Source organism: Rana temporaria, chromosome 1 (genome assembly GCF_905171775.1).
Source record: "Rana temporaria chromosome 1, aRanTem1.1, whole genome shotgun sequence".
In the NCBI taxonomy this organism is placed as follows: Eukaryota; Metazoa; Chordata; class Amphibia; order Anura; family Ranidae; genus Rana; species Rana temporaria.
Window position 1 is genome coordinate 313,737,913 of NC_053489.1, and position 13,143 is coordinate 313,751,055.

At 41.8% G+C, this 13,143-nt stretch overlaps 1 protein-coding gene across 1 annotated transcript in view; it reads right to left on the reverse strand.

Annotated features, from left to right (window-relative positions):
• Window positions 1–1,075: 1,075 nt before the first annotated feature.
• LOC120945088 (methylthioadenosine phosphorylase) overlaps window positions 1,076–13,143 on the reverse strand; it is a 48,297-nt gene continuing 36,229 nt past the window's right edge. The window contains exons 6-8 of the mRNA XM_040358955.1: window positions 11,090–11,329; window positions 6,604–6,726; window positions 1,076–1,385 (exon numbers count right to left, since the gene is read on the reverse strand). Coding sequence (XP_040214889.1) covers window positions 1,347–1,385; window positions 6,604–6,726; window positions 11,090–11,329 — 402 coding nt within the window. The 3' untranslated portion in view covers window positions 1,076–1,346. The remainder of the gene's footprint in view (window positions 1,386–6,603; window positions 6,727–11,089; window positions 11,330–13,143) is intronic.

Consider the following 13,143-nt stretch of genomic DNA (forward strand, 5'->3'; position numbering starts at 1 on the left):
GACGTTTTAAACCCGCGCATGCCCAGAAGCAAGTTATGAGACGGGAGCGCTCGTTCAGGTAAACTACCATTCATAATGGAGTAAGCACATTCATCATGCTGTAGCGAATCGTCTTTCACTAACAAGTAATCAGCTAAAAGCACTCCAAAGGCGAATAGAACTTCCCCTACAGAGTGCCGTCGTACGTGTTGTACGTCACCGCGCTTTGTTCATCATTTTTAAAAAACAATGGTGTGTGGGCAACGTCGTTTTTTATGATGAAGTTGGAAAAACGTCGCTTTTTTTCATGATGAAAAATGTAATTTTCTTTCATGACAAAAAGTGATCGTGTGTACGGGGCATAAGAAACTTGCATGTTTACAATCTGGGCACCAAGCTGCATGGACGTGGGTGAAGCCAAAGAACAGTTTAGTTATGACTGATCAGTGTACCGGCTTGCTGCCGGTACCATGTGACCGCTGTGACCAATCACAGCAGGTCACATGACAGTTGTAAGAGTATAGTAATGTCAAAACTTGCAATCATTATTTGCCTTCAAGAAAAACTGCTACAGGAACCTGGCATATGAATACTGCAAGAGGGAAATTGAGATCTTGCTCTACCTAATTTTTCTGGTTCAGTGACCCAAAGCATTAAAGTAGAAGTTCACCCAAAATCTAACTAACTCTAAACCTACTCTCAGCCACATTCTAAAACTGATCTATCCCTGTAAAGAAGAAATAGCTATACATAACCGTTCTGCAGCCGCTTCAGTCCGGTCCCATGCTGAGCTGTGAGCAGCGTTTTCAGTGTGTAGAAGTGTGCAGAGGAGGCAGACGACAACAGAAGCCCCATAGTAAGTCTATGGGTGAAGTTACTTCCCAGGCATTGTCGGTTCTCTCCTGCACACAGCATCTGTCGCTGGAGACCAGACCGATTCAGCTTCAGAAAAGGAATGTACAGGGCTAGATAGATTTGTTTTAGAATGTGGCTGCGAGTAGGCTTTGAGTTTTGGGTGAACTTCTACTTGAAACTCAAAAGTGCATGGCTGCCAGGTAAATCACATATTCAGAAAGAGATCAGAAACAGAATCCAGTGTGTTTCATCTTGTCTACTTTAATTCTACTGCACTACGGAATATACCATTACTGCAATTTCAGTTTTTTTTTGCAATACATGCTTTATTTTCACATACAAGAAAACTTTATTGACAGTATTGTAAACCCACTTTATACATTACCTATGCATGCTGTTGACAAGAATTGGGGAAAAAAAATGCTTTATAGGCTTATGTAGAATACCATTAATTTATTATTCTTCTAGAGTTGGTGCCCTGATGAGATGTCTTTTTCAGCTGCTGTAAGCCATTAGTGTTTCGGAAGCATGACTGACATTTCAACGGTGCTCTGGAAACACAAAGCAGAAGCTGTCAAACTGCAAATCATATTTGTCAACTATTTTGGATCAGTTATTAGAAATAATATTAATATATTTGTATCTATAAATTGTTGAAACAGGTCAGTTAGGTGTGTCTGCTGTGCTGGCAGAAGTGACATATCGCCAAATGTGTACAAAAATAGCAGATCAGTCTATAGTCAGCCTTTTGCAAGTTAACACAGTGGTGTGCACTGCGTAACTTCTCTGAACTCTGAATCTACTTCGGCGTTTGTTTAAGTGTATTCTCAAACAGAGATACACTTAAACAAAGCTAAGATAGGCCGGCTTGCGCCGGCCTATCTTAGCTTGCAATGTTTCTGATGGCCGCTAGATGGCGCTTCCATTGCGGCCGGCGTAGATTATGTAAATGAGGGTGATACGCCAGGCCTACACCGTCGCATTACGTCGTTTCCGTAAGGCCTTAGGCGGCCTAAAGTTATTCCACCTATGCGGTGGAATAACAATGTTAAAGTATGGCCGACGTGAGGTTCGAAATGTTTGCGTCGTTTGCGTAAGTCGTCCGCAAATCGGGAGTTACGTAGTTTACGTCCGCGTCTAAATCAATAGGCCCGTACGGCCTACTTAGCCGCAATGCACACTGGGAAATGTAGTCGCCCGGCACATGCGCAGTGTCAAAAAAAGTGAGGTCAAGCCTCATTTTCATACAACACGCCCCCCTCCAAGTCATTTGAATTAGGCGCCCTTACGCCCGCTCGTTTTAGGCTACGCCGCCGTAGATTAGCAGGCAAGTAGATTGTGAATCACTACTAGCCTAACTAATTTACGGCGGTGTAGCCTAAAAAGGCTAGGCTAGGCCGCCCTAAAGTTAGGCCAATGTGTGTGAATCTACCTATATGTTTCTTGTCAAAGGAGTAGAATATATACAATGATCTGCAGCTATAGGCTTTTGCTAACAAATGTAATCCATGTAATTGAAATTGCTAACTTATAATGTTAAAAGCCCTAACCTCTCAGCAAGAGATACTTTAAAAACATTTTAAGGCCTCCTAAGCTGATGAGATATTTGTACAAGAAATGCTTTTTCATAAAGACAGTTCCCACAATCCTGGTTCTGGTTCTAAAATATTTCCTAATTTTTTATTTTTTTCTGACCCCACCAGTAAGGCGGTGTGGCAATTTTAATAAAAAAACGCTTGCCCTTTAAAGGTTTCATCCTCTATTCTTGACGAACAGAACAGACTTATTCTACTTGTTTGCAGCCTTTTCTGAAACAGGTTCTAGATAAACTGCAAAACTTTAGTTGTACTAGAATGGGAGGCAACTGGAAACCTCCCTCTAGAAACCAGACTAGGGCCTCCACTTAATTTCATAAAAATGTTTTCAGCCTAAACGCAGGCACAGTGGAAAGGATCTCTACTCTACAGGAGTCACATTAACATCTTTCCGCCCGGCCATCATTCTGCTATATGGCGTCCTCTCAGAAAGTGTCGCTCGCAGGGCTACGCATTCTGTCCACCGAGCACAGCCAATGACTGATCAGTGTACCGGGTTGCTGGCGGTACCATGTGACCGCTGTGACCAATAACAATCACAGCAGGTCACATGACAGTTGTAAACAATAGATGGCTTCATTTCATGCCGCCCATTGTGTACAATTGTGTTGCTAGCTATGTTTGGTCATGATCATGATGTGATTATTTCATACAGACAGGGCCAATAACAGCCCATCTCTACCATGTGATTAGCTTTGACCAATCACAACAAAACAAACTGAATGAATCAATTTTATTCAATAAAATTAATGCTAACAGCAATGTAATGCACTGCTATAGGCAATAATGTGTAAAAATAAATCCTGATCACTTCCCCAAAGTAGTAGAATGTTACTATGGTAACATTATATTGCTCTGTTAAAAGAAAATTAAAAAAAAGAAAGAAAAAAAGATGTAGTAAAAATACTGTCATCATTCAGTGTACCTGATCACTGCTATACCAGTTTTATGATGACACTCTACTGCACTGGTGACAGTATGTACATTTTTTTAAAAAAAATAGATTTTTTTTTCTTAATTTTCCCCCCAAAATGACAAAAAGTTACAACTTAAAAAAAAAAAAAAAAAAACACATGCCTCTTACTAATTACTGTAGACTATCTACTTTCCAAAAACGGGTAATTTGGGGGGTATTTGTACTATCCTAGCATTTTATGACCTCAAGAAATTAGTTTTTCAGTACATTTTCAGTACCTCAGCTTACGCGTTCCGTCACATGTCACGTGACATGGGTAGGTCATGTGACATAACGCGCAGGGGGAGTAGCCAAGTGACAACATTGACAGTGTTCTGAATACACCAGATGCCGAATGAGGAGCTATTCGCTTCACTTGTCTGAGCATCTATATGCGCTGTGGTCTTACGGCCAAATGTGAGTGGAATCACCTGAAGTATTGAAACCTGAATATTGTCTTGTGGATTCAGCATTGCGCAATGATATATTTTCTTTCTTCCTACATGTGAGAATTGCACAACCAATGTATATGAATACTAGGCAACATCCAACACTGGAAATAACAGAAAACGGGCTAAAGCTGATATATTGCTGGACTGATTGATTGTATCCAGGTCTGTAGCTCATTATTACGGACAACCAGTGTAGCCTAGGAGTGAGGTGGACAGTCCTCATATTCTTAGGTGTTTCTCTCAGAGTGTGTTTGTTTTCTGAAATATGTTTTGCACTATTGCACTTTTTGCCATCACAGGCTGCTATATATATTGTCGCACGGATTATTTATCAATCACAGGCTGCCATCTATATATGTTTTTATTTTAGCACAGAGCACAATTTTTTCCACCTTTGCCACATTTCTATTGTGCATTAATAGAGGGTTGATTTTAGCGCATCATTATTTAGTATAATAGATTTTTTGGGGTTATCAGAATGCTTCCGAGCATGCGTCGACTTGATTCTAAGCATGCGTGAATTTTTCTCCGATGGAGTTCCACACAGACGTTCGGAATTTCCTATCGTTTTTTCTTTCATAGGAAAAATTTAAAACATATTCTATTTTTTTACAACGATGGAAAAAAGTCAGATGGGGCTCACACACGATCTTTTTTTCCGATGAAAAAAGTCCATCGGATCGTGTATACACGGCATAAGAGATTAATCTCACATATTTTATTTGTGGACACAAGACTTCTCCATGTCCATTAGAAGTCGACTGTTGCCCCCTCTCAGGCACAATTACTGAATACTAATATGAAGATTTAGCGGATTGAACATTCAACAACCAGGATGTGGCATAGATTCTACAAGTTTGGGCTTTGTAGGATCAGAGTATGGCCCTCATTCCCTATTTATCTCTGCTGACTTAAGCCAACTGTATAGTGTTTTAAATATTGCGCTGACTCGCGGTTTGACATTTATCATGTTACTCTGTGTTCTCTTCCCTTCCCCACTTTTTGTCCTTGTTACACAATGTTTATTTTGGAGATTGACTTATGCAAACTTTCTCAGATGAGGAACCCCAGAAAAGTCCTAGGAAGATCTGCTGGATCTTTTGGCTCTCTTGCTCAGAATTCTTGGACTATTCCAATTAATTTTCACAATTTGCTTTACTTTAACCTCTTCCCCACCGCGCCATAGACAAAAGACGTCTACAGCGCGGTGGAGTTATTCTGGGAGGACGTCCCTGGGACGTCCTCCCAGAATCCTTCACTCGCGCGCCCCCTGGGGCGCGCTCCCGGAATCATCTGTGAGCGCCGGCATCACAGATCGCGGTAAATCGCCGCTGATAGCGGCGGTTTACCACGTGATCGCTCCGTCAAATGACGGAGCGATCACTTGTAAACAAACCGGCGTCATGTGATGACGCCGGTTCCTCCCTCTCCTCTCTGTACCGATCGGTACAGTGTGAGAGGAGAGGGGGGAGAGCGGGTGGCAGCAGCAGCTGCTGTGGCTGGATCTGTGACAAATGCAGTCACAGATCCAGCCATCCTTCCCTGCGCAAAACTCTGCAATAAAATCAATACTCTAATAACCCCCCATACTCTGCAATACCCCCATACCCCCCATACTCTGCAATTACCCCCCCATACTCTGCAATTACCCCCCCATACTCTGCAATTACCCCCCCATACTCTGCAATTACCCCCCCATACTCTGCAATAACCTCCCCCCCCATATACTGAAATAGCCCACCCATACTCTGCAATTACCCCCCCATACTCTGAAATACCTCCAATACTCCGCAATACCCCCAATACTCCGCAATACCCGCTAATATGACAGAAACAAGATTATTTTTTACAGAATTGTCAGTGTTTTTTCTTTTATAGCGCAAAAAATAAAAAAACCCAGAGGCGATCAAATACCACCAAAAGAAAGCTCTATTTGTGGGGAAAAAAGGACAAACATTTCAGATGGGCACAATGTTGTATGACTGAGTAATTGTCATTCAAATTGTGAGAGCACCGAAAGCTGAAAATTGGTCTGGTTAGGAAGGGGGTTTAAGTGCCCAGTGGTCAAGAGGTTAAGTGCAAGTTCACCTTTTCATAAACTTTGAAAAGGTGAACTAATTAGGGCTGGGGAAAAAAATCGATTTGAATCTTGAATCGAGTTGCGAGCGCAAATTGAGTTGCGATTCAGATTATGACCAAATCTTTTTTTTTTCCCATAAGACCGGCGCTCCGTGGACTAGGCTGAAGCCGCGGCTTCGCCTAAAAAATCCTGCCCGCAGCTCGCCGCGATCCTAGGAAAAGGCCGCGAGGCCGGACGCCACTCCCGCCCTTTTCCCAGGATCACGGGGAGCTGCGAGCAGGATTTTGTAGGCGAGGCCGCGGCTTCGGCCTAGTCCGCACCCTTTTCCCAGGATCGCAGCGCACCAGGCCGAAGCCACGGCCTCGCCTAAAAACTTAGGACTGGCACGGTGTCTATCAGGAAAAAAATAACTTGATTTGAATTGTGAATTGAGTTTTTTCTTTAAATCGCCAATTTTTTGGGGGGCCAAAATTGCCCAGCTCTAGAACTAATACACTATACCCTCCCGGGCCCCGCTTTCTTTATTTTATTGGCTGGTCTCACAGTTTAATAATTGGCTGCCAATATTTTTATTTTTTTCCTTTTTATGCAATTTATGACCGGTTTTACACAAATTTTATATTTTTTCATAGAGCGCTGCACTGATTTTCGTTATTACAGTACATACAGTATTTTGCTAAGCACTACCTTCATGCTTTGAAGAGTATCACACCAGTCCATGGCTGCAATCTGAGGGATGGCAGTCAGAAGAATACTAGTTGCTTTATTTGCATTTTCTTTTAAGGTTTTCAACACTCTATCGACAGACACCTGTAGACAAAAACAAGGCACTATTAATAATAAGATCGTAATCGTAAATATAATCAAATATGGGAAATCTAAAAAAAAAAAAGAAGATCTGCCAAAACCTGGATATTGTTCTAGTGGTTTTTGATTTTTTGATTGCCAAAGCCAGGCTAACCTCATAGGGGCTCATGGCGTTTTCTTTTTTTTTTTTTAAATCCTCTTTTATTGCACAAACTGTTGTCACTAAAAGGGTATCCAGTGTAATAAATGCCACACAGCATCTTTACTTCAATATCAATCAATAATTCAAATTTCCTATTCATAAAAAAATCCTTTAGTCGATTTGTCACCCACTATTAAAATACTGAGATACTATAGTTGCATTTACATTTTTCATATGTTACAGATAAGGTAAAATGTTTAAAAAAAAACATGCAGTGCTCCACATAAACTAAAATAGAAATATTACTTCTACACCATGTAAATCAAATATACAAAAGTCCATAAATCCAAAAGTGAAAGTCCAAAATACAAAGTTTGTCCATGAATACAAAATAAAACATAGTGAGGTCCAAAACCAATTTTTTGTATATGTGATGCCAAAATCTTCCTGTTTTCCTAGGATACCACATGTACCTTCACCTCCACACCTCATGCAAAATAACTGCTCACCAGAATGTAAGACCTCACTCAGATAAAGAGGTCAAATAGTGCTCAAATCACTTAGGCACTTTACATTCCTCAAAATTGAAAGATTCAATCTCCTCCTGTAATTATTCAGGGCAAATATATCTCGAACCATGGATAAAGGAGAAAAGAAAAAGCCAAGCCATCAAAACTACTCACATATAAAAGGTTAAATAAATTCACATAGGAATAGTGCTGTACCATCCGGCTTACTGCTCCTGCCAGTCCTTACTCCCTTAGCGTGATGGTAGAAGTTAATGGGTGGAGCCAAACCTTCTGACACGTTGCATCACCGGGAAGGACTTCATCATGCCTTTAATGGGTACCGCTTAGATTTGGCTTTTTCTTTTCTGCTTTCTTTTGATGTTTGAATTTGAGGTCTTACATTCTGATGAGCAGTTGTTTTGCATGGACAGTGGAGGTGAAGGTGCACGTGCTATATAATTACAGGAAGATTTGGGCACGGGGATCATATATATATAAAATTGATTTTCGACCTCACTATATTTCAGTTTGTATTCACAGATACACTTTGTAATTTCACTTTTGAATTTTTGAACTTCTACACACAATGTCAAAGTATTTGTATTTTAGTTTATGTGAAGCACTGCACTTTTTAAATATTTCTATGTATATGTGAGTGATACATATATTCGTGTCAGCTGCTTCTGTGTTTTATTTTGTAATGTAATGTTCAGAAGGAATGCCCAAACCTCGGTATTTCTAAAGGGGTTAACAATCAAGAATGTTAGGGCTCATTCACATATGCGTCAATACTATGTCTATGTGGCATTTAAAGATAAAATAATGACCTGGTACCTAAAATCCCAGTTCAACAATTACAATACAAACGGTTATTTTACCCATGGGACTTTACAGGCCTAACATATAAATACATTGTAAATAATCAGTTTATTCAAGTAATTGCTCCATATTGTTCAATAACCAAATTTATTAAAAGGGGATGTATCCTATAATTTAACGCATTTCGTGGATTTTTTTTTTAAACTTCCTGACAAAATGCTCTGTTCTGCAATAAAGACGGTATAGCTTGTAAGACCACACACGTTCTGTATTGTGCTAGTGTACTAAAAATACTGTATTTATTGGCATATAACTCACTTTTTTACCCTGAAAATAGATGGTAAACTGTGCCTGCGTGTTATACGCAGGGGGCTGTGGAAAGTTTTTTTCCTGAAACTTCCCTCTTAAAATTAGGGTGCGTGTTATACGCCTGTATGCGTTATATGCCGTTAAATACGGTAGCTTGTTTTTTTATAGGATTTTTGACCTCTCTTATGTTCCACAAAGTCAAAATAAAATCAGCAGCCATAAGTCAGTGCAGAAAATTAACAAGCAAGCTTAAAGGGGTTGTAAAGGATTTTTTTTTTTTTTCATAATAAGCAGACATTACCTGCAGACATTCCTCTTTTCACTTCCTCATTGTTCGTTTTTGCTCAGAAGTTGCTCTATTTCTTCTCTGTTCTGTTCACTTCCTGCTTGTCTGATTTTACTGACCACCGTGACGTGACGGGAGGCTTTACTGCGGTGGTCAGTAACGTGCTCACCTCCTCCTGGGAACTACATCTGTGTGGTAGGACGCTCTCTACGTGTTAGAGACTTCAAGGAGGTGTGAATTACTGGGCGTGCCGCAATGCATACTGGGAAATGTAGTTCTTACATGAACGAGCGATGCAAACCAGGAAGTGAATGAGAGAACAGAAACTAGAATGCCAGAGATGATATAGATGAAGGAATTTAATAGGTATTTACTCGTTTTTTAACAGAATCATTACACTATTCTGCCTGTCTACCTTGCAGACATTCATTTTAGGCAACATTTTTTTTTCCTTTAGTGACCCTTTAAACTGGGAGAACTTAGCAGTGGGTAGGCCAGAAATCCCCATCCCTTGCAAAGCTAATTGAGCCCAAAGGGAGCAGTAATTAGGTAGTCCAGACTGTTCTACTGTATACAGGGGTGAAAGTTTAAGTGCACAGAGTCCTCAGGAGGCAAAAGAAAATAATGACATAGCTCTTGTTCGGCATTCAGGGTGCCCAGTCAGTTGATATCGTATTAGGTGGTATTGATTATGAGAGCATAAAGGATTATGTTGCTGGAGTGCTGAGCACCTGTGGGATTAATGCAGTCCAGTCTTCTACGTCCTCCCCAGCTGCCGGCTCCCACTTCCCAGGCCCAGGTTTCCTAGTTACCTCAGGTTGTGCTGCAGTTAGGGCAGGCTGTAGATGCTCGATTCCCTCTGTGTCTGGCAGCGCAATAGAAGGCTGTGGGGAGGGTTCCCTTGCCAGTGTACAGGCGAAACGCTCCAATTTGACAGCAGCCTCTCTTCACTTGTATTTGTTGGAGCGTAAGGGGGGAGCGAGCCGGTACCATCTTGGGAGGTCGCTTTTTCCTCTTTGTCATGACTTGGGTGTGCGGGTATCACTGCAGGCGGCTCACTGGATGTAGTGGAGTTGACGGTGGGCAGATGGGAAGCCTCCAGAGCCGATGATAAGCCGAGGTATGGCAGGAGCTGGACAGTCAGCCTCCTCTTATATGCAGAGCTGGACAGTCAGCTTCCTCTCATATGCAGAGCCAAGCCCCAGCAAGAAAATTGTATGGAACAAGTCTTTCAGGCAGAGATGTACTCAGAGAGCTAGCCCATAGAATCACCAAGAGTCAAACACAATTGAATGGATTATATGCACACATACATATAAGCAGTAAAGCTTTAAAATGGTTTTAAAGGCTCAATGCATTCTATGCATTAGGTTAGAAAAAAAAACGGGTGCAGCTTCCCCCAGAGCTCCCACCAATACTTGCCTGAGCCCTATCTGGATCCAGTGATGTGTATCGGAGCAGCGGCTCTCCCGGGTTTCTCTCTCCTCACTGACTCAAGCAGCAGTGAGAGCCAACAGCTAGCTCACAGCCAGTGAGTCAATGAGGAGACAGCCGGGGGGGGGGGGGGGGTGGCACTCATGGCTCAGGAGAGAGTCTCCTTGAGTGCTCCCCATAGCAAGAGGCTTGCTACTGTGGGCACTCAGCAGCACGCCACTGAGCAGGAGGAGGAGCCTGGACCACTGAGAGGGGACCCAAAAAGTAGAGGATCAATGCTGCTTTGTGCAAAATCATTGCACGGAGCATGTAAGTATTAGTTCCTTTAGAATAATTTTAGAACAAGCTCCTGGAGCTCTGTAGCTGTAAGCACTGTGCAGCAACTTATTCTTAATGTTTACAGCAGAATAACTAAAGATATTCTCTCTCAGCAGCTTAGCTACCCCTGCACCCCATCCCATCAGTCAGTGTCCAGCTTTCTAAACCCTAATGTAAAATTGGGTGGGGAGCAGAGTGAGCTGAGATATTTGTTAAATGTGACTATTAAGGATGCATTGCTTAACAAAGCTTGCAGCTACAGAGGTCAGCAAGGGTTCTTTTACTTTTCATAAATGCCTATAGCCTAGTTGCCAGTCCACTTTTTAAGTTGATCTTGTTCATGTGAACTTCAGGCTGTCGGTATTGGCACATTAGAAATTCTCCCTCAACGTATTGCAGAAGATCCAATGTTTTTAATTTGTTTTGCTCATTCCATATCCACTTATACTTTTCTTTTGGAACGCTTTAATTTTCATAAATCACTACTAACATACAGTGAATTAACATGCATGCAGTCAGTAAGGTGAACATAGTAGAGTATTGACATACCGCTTCTTCGTGTTCCTTCCAGCAGTCATAATCAGTAGCCAGTGCAACACTGGCATAACAAATCCCAACTTCTTTAGCAAGGACTACTTCTGGAACAGTGGTCATATTAATGACATCAGCACCCCAAAGACGAAACATGTTACTTTCTGCTTTGGAGCTGAACCTCGGTCCTTCTATGGTGATCATTGTACCCTTTGTATGGCATTTAATACCAAGTTTTCTGGCAGTGTCTATCAACACCTACAAGACAAGATGCTAAAATAAATATGTGCAACATATATTTACAAATTTTGTTATTTCAATAGCAAAATATACGGCCATGTTTTTTATGATACAAGATACAGCATTTCATCTTTTTCTGCTCAAAAAAAAAAAAATATATATAAATATACAAAAAATCATGAACCCTTGGAATTTACTGGTTTTCTGCAGTGATTGCCATAAAATGTTATTTGATCCTCATCTAAGTCACATCAATGGATAAACACAATCAGCCAGATTCAGAAAGACTTACGCTGGCGTATCTACAGATACGCAGCGTAAGTGTACAGATGCGCCGTCGTATCTATGCGCCTTATTCTCCATACTAGATACGCCTGAATTCTGGCTTAATACGACCAACGCAAGTCTCCTACGCCGTCGTATCTTGGGTGCATATTTACGCTGGCCGCTAGGGGCGCTTCCATTGATTTACGCGTCGAATATGTAAATGGGCGAGATACGCCGATTCACGAACGTACTTGCGCCCGTCGCAGTAAGCTACGCTGTTTACGCAAGGCGTACGTCCGGCGTAAAGATAAAACACCTCTATAGGTGGCGCAGCCAATGAAAAGGTATGGACGACGGAACAGCCGTCGGATTTTACGTTGTTTACGTAAGTCGTACGTGAATGGGGCTGGGCGTAGGTTACGTTCACGTCGTTGCCATTGAGCCGTTGTATCTTAGGGCGTAAATTCGACGTGATTCTGAGCATGCGCCGTTCGTTCGGGAATTCATTTACATGGCGTCACGGCTATTTTAATACAACACGCCCACTACCTTCCTAATTTGAATTAGGCGGGCTTACGCCGGCCCATTTATGCTACGCCGCCGTAACTTAGGGAGCAAGTGCTTTGTGAATACTGGTCTTGCCTCTCTATGTTACGTCGGCGTAGCGCATATGAGCTGCGCTACGCCTGCTCAAACATATGCCGCTGTCTGTGAATCTGGCTCATAGTTCTTAAGCTGATAACACACAAACAATTCAAATTTCTCATGACTTTATTGAACACACCCATTAAATGTTCACAGTGCTGGAGGAAAAAGTAAGTGAACCCATAGATTAATTACTTCATTGAAACCTAATTGGAGTCAGTAGTTTGCACACCTGGAGTTCAAGTAATGAAATTAATTTGGTTGAGGCTCCATTAACACTTGTGTGACTTGTTATGCCTTGAGACTTTAAATTGTTTGTTAACCCTTATAGACCACTTTATGCTACAGGTAAGCCTATACCTGCATGGTTTAGGAGATATCCCCTGTATGTGCCGATGTCATAGGCACATGCGCACTAGGACAAACTGAAGCAATGGCACAAGGACCGCTGTGGGGGCTTCAATGTAAGGCAAGTAATTCATAATGAGCTAGAGTATACTATGCATATTAGCTCATTATGCCTTTGTCTTGCAGGGTTTTTTTTTTTTTTTTTATCAAGGGTTTACAACCACTTTAACCTGATAGAGATGCTGTGGAATGACCTCAAGAGAGCTGTTCACACTAGGCATCCTGCAAATGTGTCTGAGCTGAAGCAGTTTTGTAAAGAGGAATGGTCAAAAGTTCCTCCTGAATGTTGTGTAGTTCTGATCCAGAGTTACAGAAAGTGATTTCTTGAAGTCATTGCTCCAAAGAAGGTTTGACCAGCTACAGCACAGGTTTCAAACTGGAGGTCCTCCAGCTGTTGCAGAACTACAAGTTCCATGAGGCATTGCAAGGCTGACAGTTACAAGCATGACTCCCACAGGCAAAGACATGATGGGACTTGTAGTTACGCAACAGCTGGAGGGCCGCCAGTTTGA